The sequence below is a fragment of the Oncorhynchus masou genome, chromosome 18, assembly GCF_036934945.1.
Source record: "Oncorhynchus masou masou isolate Uvic2021 chromosome 18, UVic_Omas_1.1, whole genome shotgun sequence".
NCBI lineage: Eukaryota > Metazoa > Chordata > Actinopteri > Salmoniformes > Salmonidae > Oncorhynchus > Oncorhynchus masou.
In genome coordinates, this window is record NC_088229.1 from 59,628,635 (window position 1) to 59,648,877 (window position 20,243).

The following is a 20,243-nucleotide window of genomic DNA, read 5'->3' on the forward strand; positions in this document are numbered from 1 at the left end:
AGATGTACAACATCAACAGAGAACACATTTTTCATTTAAATACTAACTATAGTATGACTGAAAATAACATTTATATTTAAACAATGAACTCTTATTTTGGAGGGGGAAAACGACATAGCGGAAGTATACAGTAATGACGTTCCAACCCGGAAGAATTGTCCTCTTCTGATTAACGTTTGAATAAACAAGAATGGCCCATTTGTTTTAGGAAAACATTGCAAGCGATGTTGCTAAAAAATATCGTATATTTCAACTAAGAAATATAGATGTCTTGGAAGGCATGGACATGAACGAATGTGTGTAACAACGCCCTAATGTCAGCCACCTTGTTGGATAAAAAGAACCCCGTTGTGTTCACGAATCGGTAGGAATTATTGTTACCCTGCAGTGTGGTTGTTTTTGACGAAGGAATTATGGCTGAATTGCACGTTGTGGAGCAGAGTGGTACTAGCACTATAGAACAAACCGAGCACCGTGATGTCCGAGGCTCTGTTCGGCTGGCTTCGTCCAGTCTCATGGTTCCGCCGCGGAGTAGCTTGCCCACCAGTCCCGGGGTATCGAGTACTAGCAGAGTAGTGTTTGGGTTTCCAATGAGAAGCAACCCCAGTTCCCCGTCAGAGCCAGCAGAGAAACCCGGATCCCGCTGGGTTCGCCTCAATGTTGGTGGAACCTGCTTTGTCACAACCAAACAGACATTGTGCAGGGACCCCAAATCGTTCCTGTACCGATTGTGTCAAGAAGATCCGGATTTGGACTCTGATAAAGTAACAATCTATCATAACCATTATATCATAAATCAAGGTGCATCAATGTAGCATTCATAATGCATTGCCACTGTGAAGATCATGCATGAGATTACACTTATCACCTTAAGCTAAAATGTTTGACCATTGTAACACTCATCAAAGTCTACTGCTCAGCCATTTGATAGTAATGTATGATTTGATCTGCATGTGAAGAAGCACCAGAAAAACATTTATCTGACACTAATGGCAGGCATACAATGGGCTTTTTTTCAAACTTTTATAAATATCTTAGGATGAGACCGGTGCATACCTCATTGACAGAGATCCCACATACTTTGGCCCCATTCTGAATTACCTGCGGCATGGGAAACTGATCATGGACAAGAACCTAGCAGAAGAAGGTAAGACTGTCCAAATAATAGTTTAAAAAATTGTCAAATACAATCCCGATCCCACACCGTGCTTTTATTTAGAAGCAATGGGATTCTGCAGATGTGTGATACAGGCCCTTTCCTTATTAGTATCATGCGACTAAACTATTGGTTGGCTGTCTCAGGTGTCCTTGAGGAGGCGGAGTTCTACAATATTGCGTCATTGGTGAGGCTGGTAAAGGAGAGGATACGGGACAACGAGAACAGGACATCTCAGGTATGCCAGGGAAAGGCAGACAGGATGAATGGAAAAGTCCTTAGTCTGGGAAGGATGATGGCATTGATGCTGTGAAATAACACATGCTAAACCAAACATTAACATTTCAGAGGATGAATGTGTTTACAAGTCTGTGTTTGTGTGTATACTGGCACACGCACACACACACACACCACTCACTGTTCCAATGCAAAACACCTACCTGCCAATTAACCCTAATGTGCTCTGGTAGACACATGTCACTGTGTGGAAACAGGAGCTTTTATTGTAGTATCTGTTTTTCTCTCAGGGCCCAGTGAAACATGTGTACCGGGTGCTGCAGTGCCAAGAGGAGGAGCTCACCCAGATGGTGTCCACCATGTCAGATGGCTGGAAGTTTGAGCAGGTAGGCCTAGTAGTCGTCATGTAACACTTGTCTTTAGATCCATAGGCCGTTGGTGGTAAATCTGGTAATGTCCATACCTTTTTCCAGTGCCTTAAAACGTTCTTGTGAAGTTGACTTTTTAATCTAATTTACAATCTCGCTCACCCTTTCCCCCATCTCCCCTCACAGCTCATAAGCATCGGCTCGTCCTACAACTATGGTAACGAGGACCAGGCTGAATTCCTGTGTGTGGTTTCCCGGGAGCTCAACAACTCCACTAACGGCATTGTCATCGAGCCCACTGAGAAGGCCAAGGTGAGATCAGCTGCTGAGAGTGTCTGTGAGTCATGTGTTAGGCATGAAGTCAGAAGATTCTCACGTGTAGGGATAGTTCACTGCGACATCAAAGTTTGTCAGGCATTTTCAGACTTCAAAAAATGGTGTAATGTATAGATGAGGCCTCGTCCCACGTCATCGGTTGTGTAGATTGAGCTTCACTGTTTGTTTGTTTTTAACCCTAAGTTAATGGAAATGATAGGCACTGAATATTTTTAAATCAGCCGGTGCCTAATCTCAGAAACCCAGAGCTAAAATATTGCGTAATTACGTCAGATGCTCGATCGAGTTTAAAAAAGATACTAGAAAGAGGAGCGGAAGCAGAGCAGTAGCTGCATCCCCCTCTGCCTGCTAGTTGTGGGCAAGTTTATGTGCTAATTGTCCCCTCCCCTTCTTAAAATGAAAAAAATGCAAACCTCTCTGAAATTGTGATTTTTTTTTATTTTTTTATTTTTTTTTTCCCGAATGATCAGTGACGGAAAAATCTGTGCAGGGTCGTTCGATGTCCTTTCAGCAAGCCACGACACCCGTCATCTCAGAGATTATTCTGAAACAGATAAGATGAGCATTGCAGAAACATTATTTTGTTGCAATATAATTAGATATCGGAGGAATTGCACCCAAATTGGCCACTTTTTTATTTATTTATATAATATTAAATTAATGATAGTATCTTATTTGGACCAAACTTTTTTTTCTAACAATGAGTAAGGCATGAGGAATCCAACAAGTTGTCAAAAGCCATCCACAGACCACCCACATCCCACGCCAATCCCACCCCAACAAGTATATACTACAGTATCAGTTCTCTGTTTGACAAGTAGTCTGATGCTACGGCTCAGAGTATTGTTTCTTCATCCTATATAATGTATTCTCCGTGAATTTGTTGATGTTTCTTTCCCCTGTTCAGAGAAATGTGTGATTTAAGTTGTTTATGTCCCATCCTACATCATAATATTAGGTGTTCTGAACACTAGATGGTGCTGTTCCTGCTATTAGGTTATTGTTAAAGGGATAGTTCACCCAAATTACAAATTGGTTTTCTAACCCTGTATGCAGTCTATGGATCAGGTATGACAGCAACCTATGCTTTGGTTTGCAGGTGACGCACACTCACTCACACAATAGACACACATAAGCTATCACACATACTCACACACACACACACACAGAGTCAATGCTGCTGTCACATGTTATAGAGACATTGAACCACTGGACTCTTCCTGTTACACACTATCAGGTTCTAATTCTCAGAGTAAAACACAACGGACACTATGACAGCTCAAACCAAGTTTATTCTTCCCAGAGGATCAATACAGCTGCATTAGAAGATGACATATTCACACAAGCACTGATATTTAAGACTTCTTCCTGAGTCTCCTCCTACACATCTGAACCGCCAATGCATCTCTGTTGCGAGACAGAACCTTAGTGATATCTGTTCTTCCTCACTTCATCTGACCTGACCTCTGCCCCAAAGTACTCACTCCTCCCCAACTCACGGCTGTCATGGTGCCTGGTACCAGACTGTATCTCTTCTCCTCCCAGAGGATCCTTCCCATAGGATCCCTGATGGCTAACAATAACATATCCTGACATAATGTAAACGTTATACATTACCCTCTCTCCTTCAATGACATAGGTATATTTCATATTCTCAGAACCCAACAACACTGTGTATTAAAATACTGTATCCCCAACATAACTCATTCTAATATTTCTACTACTGTAAATTGTATTTTATTTACAGTGTTTATACACCCCACATGTTTATATACTGAATTCTTGTGATAGCTCACTCTCATATATCTACTGCAATGCATATCATTCTTAGTATATCTTGTGTAAATTCTCCCGGTATACATATGTATAGATTGCATTTTGATTACTACTACAATGCTATTTGGGTGATTAATTGGATTTGTCCCACCGTTCTCGATTTGTTATTTATTTTATATATACACTACATGACCAAAAGTATGTGGACACCTGCTTGTCCACATACTTTTCATTCCAATTTCATTCTCATTCCAAAATCATGTGCATTAATATGGAGTTGGTCCCCCTTTTGCTGCTGTAACAGCTTCTACTCTTCTGGCAGGGTTTTCCATTATGTTAGAACATTGCTGCAGGGACTAATGTCGGGCACTGATGTTGTCAGATTAGGCCTGGCACTCAGTTGGTGTTCCAAATTCATCCCAAAGTTGTCAGGGCTCTGTGCAGGCCAGTCAAGTTCTTCCATACCGATCTCAACAATCCATTTCTGTATGGATCTCGCTTTTTGCACGGGGGCATTGTCATGCTGAAACAGGAAAGGGCTTCCCCAAACTATTGCCACAAAGTTGGAAGCACAGAATTGTCTAGGATGGGCCTCCTGAGTGACTCAGTGGTCACTCAGTGCTGGCTGTGTCACTAGAGATCCTGGTTCAAGTCCAGGCTCTGTCGCAGCTGGCCGCGACCGAGAGACCCATGGGGGGTGCACAATTGGCCCAGCGTCGTCCGGATTAGGGGAAGGTTTGGCCAGCAGGGATGTTCTTGTCCCATTGCGCTCCAGCTACTCCTGTGGTGGGCTGGGCGCAGTGCCTGCTGACACGGTCGCTAGGTGTACGCCGTTTCCTCCGACACATTGGTGCGGATGGGTTAAGCGGGTGTTGTGAGAAGAAGCAGTGCGGCTTGGCTGGGTTGTGTTTCAGAGGCTCTCGACCTCTGCATCTCCAGAGTCCGTACGGGAGTTGCAGCGACGGGAGAGTCCGTACGGGAGTTGCAGCGACGAGACAAAGACTGTAACTACCACTTGGATCCCACGAAATTGGGGAGAAAAAAATAACAAACAATCGTCTATAATGTCATTGTATGCTGTAGCATTAAGATTTCCCTTCACTGGAACTAGGAAGCCTAGCCCAAACTAGAGGTCGACCGATTTATGATTTTAACGCCGATATCGATTATTGGAGGACCAAAAAAACAGATACCGATTAATCGGACAATATTTTTATTTATTTGTAATAATGACAATTGCAACAATACTAAATGAACACTTATTTTAACTTAATATAATTCATCAATAAAATGAATTTAGCCTCAACTAAATAATGAAACACATTCAATTTGGTTTAAATAATGCAAAAACAAAGTGTTGGAGAAGAAAGTAAAAGTGTGATATGTGCCATGTAAGAAAGCTAACGTTTAAGTTCCTTGCTAAGGAATCATAGGACTATTTCTCTCTATACCATTTGTATTTCATTAACCTTTGACTATTGGATGTTCTTTATAGGCACTTTAGTATTGCCAGTGTAACAGTATAGCGTCCGTCCCTCTCCTCGCTCCTACCTGGGCTCGAACCAGGAACACATCGACAGCCAGCCTCGAAGCAGCAATACCCATCGCTCCACAAAAGCCGCGGCCCTTGCATGGGAAAGGGGAACAACCACTCCAAGTCTCAGAGTGAGTGACGTTTGAAACGCTATTAGCGGGCACCCCGCTAACTAGCTAGCCATTTCACATTGGTTACACCAGCCTAATCTCGGGAGTTGATAGGCTTGAAGTCATAAACAGCTCAATGCTTGAAGCATTGCGAAGTGCTGCTGGCAAAACGCACAAAAGTGCTGTTCGAATGAATGCTTACGAGCCTGCTCTGCCTATCACCGCTCAGACTGCTCTATCAAATCATAGACTTAATTATAACATAATAACACACAGAAATACGAGCCTTAAATCATTAATATGGTCGAATCCGGAAACTATCATCTCGAAAACAAAATGTTTATTCATTCAGTGAAATACGGAACTGTTCTGTATTTTATCTAATGGGTGGCATCCATAAGTCTAAATATTCCTGTTACATTGCACAACCTTCAATGTTATGTCATAATTACGTACAATTCTGCCAAATTAGGCGGCCCTAACTGTTGCATATACACTAAATATGCAGGTTTAAAAATATATACTTCTGTGTATTGATTTTAAGAAAGGCATTGATGTTTAAATAAAGGTGTACAAAAAAATGCAGATTTCCATTTGTTATGAAAACTTGAAATCGTCCATTCCGATTAATCAGTCGACCTTTAGCCCAAACCATGAAAAACAACCCCAGACCATTATTCCTCCTCCACCAAACTTTACAGTTGGCACTATGCATTCAGGCAGGTAGTGTTCTCCTGGCATCTGCCAAACCCAGATTCATCTGTCAGACTGCCAGATGGTGATGATTTCCACTGCTCCAGAGTCTAATGGCAGCGAGTTTTACCCCAGTCCAGCTGTCGCATGGCATTGCGCATCATGAACTTAGGATTGAGTGCGGCTGCTCGGCCATGGAAACCCACTTCATGAAGCTCCAGACGAACAGTTATTGTGCTGACGTTGCAGTTTGGAACTCGGTAGTGAGTGTTGCAACCGAGGACAGATTATATTTACGCGCTACTTGCTTCGGCAGTCCCATTCTGTGAGCTTGTTGGCCTACCACTTCACAGCTGAGCCGTTGTTGCTCCTAGACATTTCCATTTCATAATAACAGAACTTACAATTGACTGGGGCAACTCTAGCAGGGCAGAAATGTCATGAACTGATGTGTTGGAAAGGTGGCATCCTATGACGGTGCCACATTGAAAGTCACTGAGCTCTTCAGTAAGGCCATTTTACTTCCACTGTTTGACTATGGAGATTGCATGGTTGTGGGCTCGATTTTTATACACCTGTCATCAACGGGTGTGGATGAAATAGCCGAATCCACTAATTTGAAGGGATGTCCACATACTTTTGTGTATATATACAGTACCAGTCAAAAGTTCTCAACACACCTACTCAGTCAAGACCTTTTCTTAATTTTTACTATTTTCTACAGTGTAGAATAATAATGAAGACATCAAAACTATGTCTTCACTAGTGGAGCAGCTGATAACATCTTTTGATTAGGATCTGTTTCACTGTTTGAAGGATCTGCATTTGTAAGTGCCATTGCATTGAGCACAGCCATTACACTTGTAGTTTGCATTCGGTAACACGAGCATTCGTGAGGTATTTAAACACAGATTCTGTTTTGGCCCATTCAGTGCTTTCAGGGTGTGTTCACGGTCATAGTGACACAACTGCAGATAATACTTCAATGTACAGTACCAGTCAAACATTTGGACACACTTACTCAATCAAGGGTTTTTCTTTATTTGTACTATTTTCTACATTGTAGAAAAATAGTGAAGACATCACAACTATGAAATAACACATTTGGAATCCTGTAGCAATCAAAAAAGTGTTAAACAAATCTAAATATATTTGAGATTCTTCAAAGTAGCCACCCTTTGCCTTGATGACAGCTTTGCACACTCTTGGCATTCTGTCAACCAGCTTCATGAGGAATGCTTTTCCAACAGTCTTGAAGGAGTTCCTATATATGTTGAACACTTGTTGGCTGCTTTTCCTTCACTCTGCGGTCCAACTCATCCCAAACCATCTCAATTGGGTTGAGATCGGGTGGTTGTGGAGGCCAGGTCATCTGATGCAGCACTCCATCACTCTCCTTGGTCAAATAGCCCTTACACAGCCTGGAGGTGTGTTTTGGGTCATTGTCCTGTTGAAAAACAAATGATGGTCCCACTAAGGCCAAACCAGATGGGATGGCGTATAGCTGCAGAATGCTTTGGTAGCCATGCTGGTTAAGTGTGCCTTGAATTCAAAATAAATCACTGACAGTGTCACCAGCAAAGCACCTCCACACCATCATACCTCCTTATCCATGCTTCACGGTTGGAACCACGCATGCGGAGATCATTCGTTCACCTACTCTGCATCTCACAAAGAGATGTGGTTGGAACCTCAAATTTGGACTGATCAGACCAAAGGACAGGTTTCCACTGGTCTAATGTCCATTGCTTGTGTTTCTTGGCCCAAGCAAGTCTCTTCTTATTGGTGTCCTTTAGTAGTGGTTTCTTTGCAGCGACTCGACCATGAAGGACTGATTCACATAGTTTCCTCTGAACAGTTGATGCTGAGATGTGTCTGTTACTTGTACTCTGAAGCATTTATTTTGGCTGCAATTTCTGTGGCTGGTAACTCTAAAAATCAAATCTAATTTTATTTGTCACATACCCATGGTTAGCAGATGTTAATGCGAGTGTAACGAAATGCTTGTGCTTCTAGTTCCGACAGTGCAGTAATATCTAACAAGTAATCTAACAATTCCCCAACAACTACCTAATACACACAAATCTAAAGGGGTGAATGAGAATATGTACATGTAAGTATATGGTGTAATAGATGGTATAAAATACAGTATATACATGTGATATGAGTAATGTAAGATATGTAAACATTATTAAAGTGGCATTATTTAGAGTGGCATTGCACAAAGTGACTAGTGATCCATTTATTAAAGTGGCCAGTGATTGAGTCTCAATGTAGGCAGCAGCCTCCCTGAGTTTGTGATTGCTGTTTAGCAGTCTGATGGCCTTGAAAATAGAAGCTTTTTTTTCAGTCTCGGTCCCAGCTTTGATATACCTGTTCTGACCTTGCCTTCTGGACAGTAGTGATGTGAACAGGCAGTGGCTCAGGTGGTTGATGTCCTTGATGATCATCCTGTGACATTGGGTGCTGTAGGTGTCATGGAGGGCAGGTAGTTTTCCCCTGTTGATGCGTTGTGCAGACCGCACCACCCTCTGGAGAGCCTTGCAGTTGTGGGCTGTGAAGTTGCCGTACCAGGCTGGGATACAGCCTGACAGGATGGTCTCGATTGTGCATCTGTAAAAGTTTGTCAGGGTTTTGTGTGACAAGCCAAATTTCTTCAGCCTCCTGAGGTTAGAGGCGCTGTTGCGCCTTTTTCACCACACTGTCTGTGTAAGTGGACCATTTCAGTTTGTCTGTGATGTGTACGCCGAGGAACTTAAAGCTGTCCACCTTCTCCACTGCTGTCCCTTCGAAGTGGATAGGGGGGTGCTCCCTCTGCTGTTTCCTGAAGTCCATGATCATCTCCTTTGTTTTGTTGACATTGAGTGAGAGGTTGTTTTCCTGACACTACACCTGCCCTCACCTTCTCCCTGTAGGCTGTCTCGTTGTTGATAATCAAGCCCACTACTGTTGTCGTCTGCAAACTTGATGATTGAGTTGGAGGCGTGCATGGCCACTCAGTCATGGGTGAACAGGGAGTACAGGATGAATTAACTTATCCTCTGCAGCAGAGGAAACTATAGGTCTTCCTTTGCTATGGTGGTCTCCATGAGAGCCAGTTTCACTTCATTTCACTTCACCAATTTGGCCTATTTTGTGTGTGTCCATTACATGAAATCCAAATAAAAATCAATTTAAATTACAGGTTGTAATGCAACAAAATATGAAAAACGCCAAGGGGGATACTTTTGCAATCTTCTGTATACCAACCCTGCCTTGTCACAACACAACCGATTGTCTCAAACGCATTAAGAAAGATAAATTACACAAATTAACTTTTAACAAGGCACTCCTGTTAATTGAAATGCATTCCAGGTGACTACCTCATGAAGCTGGTTGAGAGAATGACAAGTGTGCAAAGCTGTCGTCAAGGCAAAGGGCGGCTACTTTAAGAATCTAAAATATTTTTGGGTTTGTTTAATACCTTTTTTGGTTACTACATGATTCCATATCTGTTATTTCATATTTTTGATGTCTTCACTATTATTCTACAATGTAGAAAATAGTAAAAAATAAAGAATAACCCTTGAATGAGTAGGTGTGTCCAAACTTATATATATATTTATTATTTGTACTTGTTTGACATTTTACTGCATTATTAGTAGCTAGTAATATAAGCATTTCACTTCACCCACTACAACACATGCTAAACTGTGTACGCAACCAATACATTTTGGTTTGATTTAGATTTTTGTTTCCCTTTACACTGTTTGAAATACTAACTTTTTTCCCCTAGGTAAACAAAACCAAAACATATGTAATTTGGGTGAACTATCTCTTTAACAATGGGGAGGGAGGGATTCTTTAAAAAAATTATCACCTAATAGGAGGAACAACACCATCTAGTGGTCAGAACCTGGTCATATCAGGATGTAGGATGGGGCATAAACCCAACAACTTCAATGACTAATTTCTCAGAACATGGTTCAAAAATATCACCATATTCACTAAGAATACATAACACAAGATGAACAAACAATACTCAGAGCCGCAGCTCCATACTACATGTCAAACTGATAGTGTATACTCATTGTTGGGGTCAGATTGGCGTGAGGAGTATGGGGGGGTCTGCGGGTTGCTTTACACCATTTTCTTGGATTCCTCATGTCTACCCCAATGTAGGAAAAACGTTCGGTTTAAATCGGATGTTAGGTACTATATTTAATTTGATATGATTCCTATAAATTTAAAATGGCCAATTTTGGGTGCAATCAATTGGCTTAATTTCTCAGAGACCAAACACGTTTTTGTTGTTGAACAGACTGTAAGACTGTAAAAACACTGTAAAAACACCAGCAACTTAGCTCCAAGTGATTATAATTTGGGAAAGCTGTTCCAAAGTATTCCCAAGCATAAGAGAGAGAGATGCGATCGTATACAAATGTAAGCAAGGTTTGAAATAGTTTTATTTAAATATTATATACGTTTGGACTTCTTGCGATCAATTTGCTGTCAACAACATATTTGTCCTCATGATCCGGCCCCCTGACCATCCTCTCAAGAAAGAATCAAATCAAATTTATTTATATACCCCTTTGTACATCAGCTGATATCTCAAAGTGCTGTACAGAAACCCAGCCTAAAACCCCAAACAGCAAGCAATGCAGGTGTAGAAGCACGGTGGCTAGGAAAAACTCCCTAGAAAGGCTAAAACCTAGGAAGAAACCTAGAGGAACCAGGCTATGTGGGGTGGCCAGTCCTCTTCTGGCTGTGCCGGGTGGAGATTATAACAGAACATGGCCAAGATGTTCAAATGTTCATAAATGACCAGCATGGTCGAATAATAATAAGGCAGAACAGTTGAAACTGGAGCAGCAGCACGGCCAGGTGGACTGGGGACAGCAAGGAATCATCATGTCAGGTAGTCCTGGGGCATGGTCCTAGGGCTCAGGTCCTCCGAGAGGGAGAAAGGAGAGAATTAGAGAACGCACACTTAGATTCACACAGGACACCGAATAGGACAGGAGAAGTACTCCAGATATAACAAACTGACCCTAGTCCCCCGACACATAAACTACTGCAGCATAAATACTGGAGGCTGAGACAGGAGGGGTCAGGAGACACTGTGGCCCCATCCGAGAATCAGCCAGCGGATGGATCTAGTTGATGATCCCTGATCTAGACGGATGCATTTTCTCTCCTTACAGATCCTCCAGGAGAGAGGTTCACGGATGTGATGAGACTCCCAGGCCTGAGCTCACCCTGCTCAGCTCATGTGACATTTCCTGATGTCCCCTGCACCACCTCAGCCATGGTCCAAACCTTCACCTGTTTCACCTCCCCCTCCTCTGGGTGTGCCTTTCCACAGTGGGGGGTTCCCATCCCCCTCCCCTACAGTGCTGCAACATAACCCCATCGTCATTTCTTATTCTCAGTTATATTCATGAACATTTTGAGGGATTCTGAAGAGATGGCAATAGAGTATTATTAAATGCAACACCTGTTGTCATAAATTGGCTTTTGAAGATTCAGGTTTTGCCCCTGATCATAATCCCCATCTTGTCTATAGTACCTCCACACAGAGCTAAATCATTGTCACCTTCCACATTGAGGTGATCACACAGTTAGTGGGGAGCCCTTTCCTTGTCTGTCCGGCTATGTCGATTTGGCGGAAATCTGTGATAATCTCCTCAGGACTTTCAAAGGACGAAAAAAAAATAATCTACTGACTGACCCGCCCCACCTACAACCTTGAATATCCACCATCCACCAGCTGGAGCTCCAAGATAGTTCATAGTCGCTTTAGAGGCTGACGGCGGAGGGGTGGGGCTGAGGACAATGAAGCCACCAGAATCTTCTACAGCTCTCAAATTCAAATCTGGACCTCAATCTGGAACCCCCCGCCCCCACATTCTTCCCCCTCTAATCAGGGACAGATTTAAACTTGGGACACGAGGTGGGTGCGATTTTAATTATCAGGTAGAACAGAAAACCAGCAGTAGGATGGACCTTGTAGGGTAAGATTTGAATACCCCTGTTCTACAGCATCTCTTTTGGTCATCTTGTGCAGTCAGTCCTGCTCTCACACAAACGCTTTCATAATAAAACTAGAGGATAGTGGGGAGGGACAGACCTTTGTCTAACAGAGGCTCCACCCCACCGTGGTTCATCAGTGACTTTCACTGCTGAGTGCTGAGCATCCATCACACTGAGCATCCATTTTTCTTTTTGGCTCAGGTCAAAGTCCTTTGTCACCGAAGAGGGCACATCTTTTATTTTTTTATTTTTTTGCAGCTGTGCTAGTGATGTTTCAGTGCAAAAGAAAACACACAACTTAAAAGACTAAACCACACACATGTACACAATTGTCAGGCATGTGAGAAATATAAATCTATATATAATGAAATTATATGGAGAAAATGAATGCAAATTATTAATATTTGTCATATTGTTGTGTAGTATGGTGAGTTTATTCCATTGGGGGAGGACATATCACTCCTCTCTGTGTTTCCCCCATTGACAAAGGTGTGCGTTTGTGTATGCAGTGCCTCTCTGCTATACGTCAATGATTGGAAATATGATCAGCGACCCAGAGTTTTTCAATGACACAAAACTTCTAAGCAGATTTTTCTGTCCCTTATCACCCTTTCAAACAATCCTTATTTCTCGCAGCTCTGTGTTCTCTGCATATCTTAAAATTGTAATCCGAGATAAGAGACGGGTTACTGAAAAGCTGTGATGGCATGAGTCCAGTACAGTGTGCCTGTTGGACCTTTGATCATCTGTAATCTGCCAAGCCTTGTTTCATTTTCATGCCAATTATCACTCACTGTGCATTTGCCTGCTACACACCTTGGCGTATGTTCAGTTAACAGCTTTGCTTTACATTTTGCAGTATGCACTGTTTTGTAGCTCTAGAGTATGCGGAAATGAATATTTGAAATGCATACTCTGGAATTGTTACAGAGTAGGTATACCCACAGGAACATTGGGTATTGAAATTGCCTCATGGATGGGACATCTCTGTTTTTTGAGTTGTAACGTTGGGGGAAAATAAGGAAATTATACTTTGTTTCTCAACAAGTGTTCCATCTCTCTGTGCCAACCAGCAGTGATGGGTACAAGCTTGTCTGGAGTATACTTCTCTTATACGCATATCATTGTCCTGGAGTAAATCCTGGTATTACCCCGATTTGTACTACATTCTGTCAATTTGACTGTGTACTTAAAATAAGTACCCCATAGTTGATCAATGTCACATAATCTGTACACCTTTTCCTGTGTATAATGAATATTTGGTGCAATTATGTTATATCGGCATGTGTAAGAATGCGTTCAACTTAAAAACCACACCCCAAAATAATTACCTGTGCTGTCGTTATGCTCCTTGACTTTTTATTTTTTGTGACTTTTTTTCCCCCTTGGAGTGTATGTTGTGCAATTCTACTACTAAACTGGGACAAAACTGCAGTAGCGCACAGACTGTGCTGCTGGAAGAATGACTGACTCTCTAATAGAGGCTCTTTTTCTCCTCTTTGGGCCTTTTTCAAAGCCCCTGGGGGTTGTTCTCTTTCCCTTTGTCTGTCTGTGTCCAGTGTTGTGCCTTTTTGACCTGTGTTGTGCACAGTTGTTGCCCCCCTCTGGCTTTTGAGGCTCCTCTCGCATTGGAAATGAAACGCTACGAGGCACCGAGGGACCCGTGTGGCGTGGTTCCTCTGTTGGTTCGATCTCCTGTTATTAGTCAGTGAGAGAAACTCCTGGAATAGACCGTGACCGAGTCTATTCTTCCGTCATGACTGGGTCCTGTTTGTTTACGTACAGTGCAGATTATTAGGCTTAACTCCTTTTTTCTTTTGTGCCAATACTTTTTAACCAAGCCCCCCCCCCCCCCTGTTGACCCCTGTACCTTAGCTCCAGAACCATTTCTGTTAGTTTGTCGCTGCATTCCTTTGTTTTCTTTCCTGTCATAAAAGTGCGTAGACTGTAGGTGCAGTTGGCATTGTAAGTTTACCCCACAACCAGCTGAGAGGCAGAGAACAGGAGTCAGTGGTTGTAGTTGCGATTTTATCTCAGTAAAAGGGTCCATCCACCAAGTCGGTGCCTTTTGAGATGTGTAACTTGGTGAAACAATAACATTTGATTTCACCTCATTTTTACATTCTGTCATAAAGAGCCCGTTTTCTCATCTTTAATTGTTTTTAATGCCTATATTAAGTGCCAAATAAAGTAACAGGGTTGACGATTTCATCTTAAATCAGACATAACTCCACTTGTGACAGGGGAAATTGAAAGTTGTGTGCAACAGGGAGGGGCAATTGGAACGCAAGCTTCACAAAAAAACATAATTGTTAGAACACTTCTAACCTGTGTATCTATGGTAACTCAGTTTTCCACAACAAAACACCAGGAAATGCAGAGTAGAAACAGCTGACCTGATTTTAAAATGAATCACTAATCATATGAAATAATAAACTTCAGAAATTGATTTGTCAAAGCAACAAAATAACTAGGGCTTTACAATGATGGTGAAAACTTGAATGTTCCTGGAAGTCAGAAGGTGCATGGTTGGACATGTCCAATTGCTGAATTTTGCCCTTTTAATAAGTCTTTATTCATATTTTTTTAAATATTGAATTCTCCATGTGGTCTATATTAAAGGGCACATCAGGCATTTAAAATTCAATATTGGTTGGTGCACAATTTCACTTAAAATATCAAAGGGACGCAAAAGGCACTCATTTCGTGGCACGAACCAAAAGCCAACAGTGCCCTTTTCTTTTGGGAAAATGGCAAGACATGTTTATTTGGCTTTCTCTCTTGAATTGCATGTTTAAGGCAACTTATGCTGTCTGTTTTGATCCCTATGACAATTACACTGACAGAACTTTTTTGTTGTTGATGTATGCATTCACTTTGAAGCACTTATTTTTCACTCCAGTGAACCCAAATTTCTCCTTTGACATTAACTTGTTTCCTTTTATACATATTGGTTCATCCAATTTTTAAATTGAACTTTGTGCTTGGATACAAACGATCATTGCAACAAAAAAAAGTGTTTTCCCCTATCACTGCACTATTTAGATATTTGTACTATTTGAACAAATCTGCAAAAACACATGCAGTGTACTAGAGAATACGATGTTGTGTACTGGAGTTTGTCGGACATCTGTGTTAGTACAAACTGTATATGGAGCATGGATGGAGAGCAGAGGGAGGCATGGCTGTAGTAGGTGTACATTTCTTGTGTGGAACAGTGAGTCTGCAACTAGAAGTGTTCTCTAATCATGTTTTGTTTCTGTTTTTGTGTCAAGTCAATTTAACAGTTGCTAAAAAAAAACAAATAACTAGTTTAAAGTTAACCTCACTAAATTAACAGACTCTTTTGTCTATTGAAACTGAACACGTCTGCAGACCACAACCTTGGATTTAGTATTGACTCAAACCACAAGTCCACACGCAAAATGAAGAGAGGATCATTTTAATCCGGGCTCCTTCTACCATAGTTAATCTGTAACATCTGCATGTGTTTATACACATACATACTTGTACACACATTTTAGATGTACTGAAAACTTAAATTATTTTGAGTGTATTAATTTATCAACAATATTCATGTCATGTGACTATTGTCAATGGAGACTGTGGAGAACTGTTTTGAAGCTGAAACAACATTTTGTCTGATTTTCCTTTCCCTTTTATTTATTTTATATTTTGGAATTTTGTCTACCAATGCCTTTTCTTTTCAATTGAATAATTTTAACAAAATCCAGTCTGGTTTTTAATTATAAAATGTGTCTCTGTTTCAAAATGTGTGTGTAACTGGTTTTTGTACAGCTGTTTAAGTTTGTGTGTGTGTGTGTGTGTGTGTGTGTGTGTGTGTGTGTGTGTGTGTGTGTGTGTGTGTGTGTGTGTGTGTGTGTGAAAGTGGATTTAAAGGTCTTATACCATCTCAAATATTTCATAATTTTAGAAAAGTGAACAAATCCACAAGAAATTCATACACTTTCTGATTTAGCCTATTATTGGGTCCCCGTCCCAAATAGCTGCATGTTTCAGTATCAAACTTCACACATAAACCAAGAGATTAGCCTTTACAGTAGCCTGAGGCTGCTGCAACCTGGTGTCAGAGCATGTCGTATTATTATGTACGTAAATCAGAGACACTCCATTTAGTATGTTACATTTCGTATGGTATGTATTCATTTGTGGTTGTCCGTCACCCATTTTGTAAGATATGTTACGAATTTGTCAAATGTACTATCCACCATTTTCAAACACTTTTAAAACATGGAAGCCAAACGCAGAAACTATGGATACAACTTACTCCATGCTCGCGCATTATCATATGCAGGTCACTAGAAATCCCTACATTAGCATGATTCTGTTTGACGATACATACTGACTAAATACACCATTTCACTGTCCTGTTATTGTGCCTGGACCATGTAGGCTAAACTGCAGAGAAAATCCCCCATAACTGATCCTAATGGTTGCCCAATCAGGCAGGCGAGATGCAGTTATTTCTAAATGAATATGCATTCAAAATGCCAGGCTTTTGATCAATTATTCAAATGACATAGGCTATTAACTGCAGTTTACAGCCTAGACTAGAGTTGTGTACTCACTTGAAAACAAAATGTTTCATTACATTGTGTTGTTGTAGGATACCTTTCTTGTCCCAAAAAAACCCAGAAACAATAGGGTAGCTTTTCGAGCTGCATACCTGGGTACTGGGAGGAAGCGCGCTCAGCTTCGGGAGTGTACATATTGTAGGCTATGATTTCATTATCTGATCACTTTTTTTTTTTCGCTGTGTAAATTGCATGGATATCTTCACTACATTATTAAGCCTAACATTGAGTTTATGAATTATGGGCTAATATGCATACGCTTCTAATTTAGGTTATAGTCTACATCTCGAGCCTGTCTGACTTTGTTCTGTTGCACAATTGTGCACCCGGCCTCCGCAACCAGGGCTTTTCCTCTTAAATCTCAAGAGTCTCAAAGCCATACTACAAAAACTGGTTGTAAACTTATTTCAATTCATTTACTTTAGCCTACTAATAGCCTATTGGAGGATAGATGCATGCTTGCTTGTGCATGCTAAATGTAAGATGGACAGGGAGTTGGAAAGGGGAAGCCCATCTTTTCCTATAGCAGTCCTATCTTAATACCGGGCTACATCCTGATAAAGTGGCCTGCTAATGTACCTTTCTGGACATTCTAAACAGTGGAGAATAGACCCAAACTGATCCAAATGGTTGCATAATCAGACCTAGGTTGTAGGTCTCTGCAGTTACTTCAGCATGAAACAAAACAGGACTTTTGGGTGGATATTAAAATTAGGCTGTAAACTGCAGTGATGTAGACTATGGTCAAATAATTGTGTACTCACAATTGCACTATGTTAGCCCTGTTATAATAATTGTCAAAAACGTAGGCCTAGAGGCCAAATCAATAGTGGTGCTTTGTGAGCCCGGGGACCATAGAGCGCTGCAGAATGCACTACAGATCTACCATTACATCATGTGTTCATTATTCTTTTTTGCACTTTTGACAGGTAAATATTTATCCTAAAACGAATATTTAGCTAAGGAATGGCCTAATATTTAGCTAAGGAATGGCCTAATATCTAGCTAATATTTAGCTTCGTACTTTTAGCTACACATCTTCTATTCTAGCTGTTCCTGTGCACGGCAGGCTATAGGCTACACAAGGCTCTCTGCAATAGACCATTCCTATAGGCTAGAAAAGCTATAGAACAGTCATTTTTCTCATTTTTTTATACAAGGCCTAATAACCTATTCAGGGAAAGAAGCAGGCTTGCTCTTGATAATTGTTGAATGTAAAACAGGCCTACAGCATAGAAAATGCATGTCGGGGAAAGTTGAGGAAAGAAGGTGCATCGGTGTGATCCCTTTTGGCCAGTTATGATAACATTGTTGCACAGGACATACAGAGAAATGAGCAAAGTTAAAAAGGAGACCAAAAGGAATTGGGAAAATGGAAGCCACTTGCAAACCACTTGAGCAGCGAGGCAATGACATGCTGTAAAATAATTTCTACATTTAAATAAGAGTTACTATATATTTTTTTATTAGGCCTACATGTACAGTACCGTACCAGTCAAATGTTTGGACACACCTACACATTCTAGGGTATTTCTATATTTTTACTATTTTCTACATTGTAGAATAATAGTGAAGACATCAAAACAATGAAATAACACATTAAATCATGTAGTAACCAAAAATGTGTTAAACAAATAAAATAAATTATATTTGAGATTATTCAAAGTAGCCACCCCTTGCCTTGATGACAGCTTTGCACAGTCTTGGCATTCTCTCTTTTTTTGGTACCCTTCCCCAGATCTGTTCCTTCAACACAATCCTGTCTCTGAGCTCTATGGACAATTCCTTCCACCTCATGGCTTGGTTTTTGCTCTGACATGAACTGTCAACTGTGGGACCTTGTATAGACAGGTGTGTGCCTTTCCATATTATGTCCAATCAATTGGATTTACCACAGGTGGACTCCAAGTTGTAGAAACAGGATGCACCTCAGTTCAATTTCGAGTCTCGTCGCAAAGGGTCTGAATTCTTATGTAAATAAGGTATCTGTTTTTTATAAATGTGCAAACTTTTCTAAAAACCTGTTTTCGCTTTGTCATTATGGGTTATTGTATGTAGATTGATGAGGGGAAAAATGTATTTCATCCATTTTAGAATAAGGCTGTATTGGGGCCTCCCGAGTGGCGCAGCAGTCTAAGGCTTGAGGCATCACCACAGACCCAGGGTCGATCCCAGGCTGTCACAACCGGCTGTGGTCAGGAGTCCCATAGTGCGGCGCACAATTGGCCCAGCGTCGTCTGGGTTAGGGGAGGGTTTGTATACTTGTCATCCAAGTTCTACGTTTGACTCATCTGTCCATAGAACATTCTTCCAAGCCAGTATCCAGGCGCTTCCAGGTGCTTTTTGGAAAACTTGAGTCAACTTTTTTGATGAGATGGGTCCCATTATGTCTGGCAAAAAGCAAACACTGCATTCCACAGTAAGAACCTCATAGTAATGGTCAAGCATGGTGGTGGTAGTGTTATGATTTGGGGAATCTTTGCTGCCTCAGGATCTCGACGACTTGCCTTAATAAAATGAACCATGAATTCTGCTCTGTATCAGAGAATTCTACAGATGAATGTCAAATCAAATTTTATTAGTCCCATGCACCGAATACAACCTTATAGTGAAATGCTTATTACGAGCCCCTAACCAACCATGCAGTTTAAAAAAAAAATAACAAATATGAGTAAGAATAACAAATATGAGTAAGAATAAGAAATAATAATAATTAATAATAGCGAGAATATACACAAAGTCAATGTGCGGGGGCACTGGTTAGTTGAGGTAATATGTACACGTAGGTAGAGTTATTAAAGTGACTATTGTTAGATGAATTTAGTTCTTGTGTTCATTAACCAATTCAATTAAAACACTCTGTCCGTTTCTAAGAATTTGTAAGATTCATATTTGCATAAAATGGACAGAGACCAGTCTCAAAATTAATCAACAGCGTTTATTCCCGAGAGCTCTGGTCATAATACCATGTACATTGGTTTATATACCTCACATTTCGTCATAAATGTCTCTCCTCCTCTCAGATACAATGGCAATATAATTCACAAGCCTTCTCACATTGTCTGCCACCTGTTAAACAATCTACTATAAGCTCAAGGGCTCTCCCCTCCCTGGGTAGGGTCAGAATGTCCTGTAAGGAACACAGTATTCCAGCCGGTCTGACGGTAGCTCCATTAGTTTCTAACAAGGAACAGAAAGTCCTTGTTCTAATTCTTGACTAAAACTACACACCTCCCTGGGGGGGGGGGTGAGGGATGCAAAATGGTCTGGGTAGCCATTTGATTAGATGTTCAGGAGTCTTATGGCTTGGGGGTAGAAGCTGTTTAGAAGCCTCTTGGACCTAGACTCCGGTACCGCTTGCCATGCGATAGCAGAGAGAACAGTCTATGACTAGGGTGGCTGGAGTCTTTGACAATTGTTAGA

The 20,243-nt window shown here is 41.1% G+C and overlaps 1 protein-coding gene across 1 annotated transcript; it reads left to right on the forward strand.

The window, feature by feature from the left end:
• Positions 1 to 132: 132 nt before the first annotated feature.
• On the forward strand, positions 133 to 15,997 carry kctd2 (potassium channel tetramerization domain containing 2). Its single transcript, XM_064923989.1, has 6 exons — positions 133 to 764; positions 1,039 to 1,147; positions 1,303 to 1,394; positions 1,684 to 1,779; positions 1,948 to 2,073; positions 11,397 to 15,997. The coding sequence occupies exons 1-6, from the start codon at positions 414 to 416 to the stop codon at positions 11,424 to 11,426; spliced, it is 804 nt and encodes a 267-aa protein (XP_064780061.1). The 5' UTR covers positions 133 to 413; the 3' UTR covers positions 11,427 to 15,997.
• Positions 15,998 to 20,243: the final 4,246 nt, after the last annotated feature.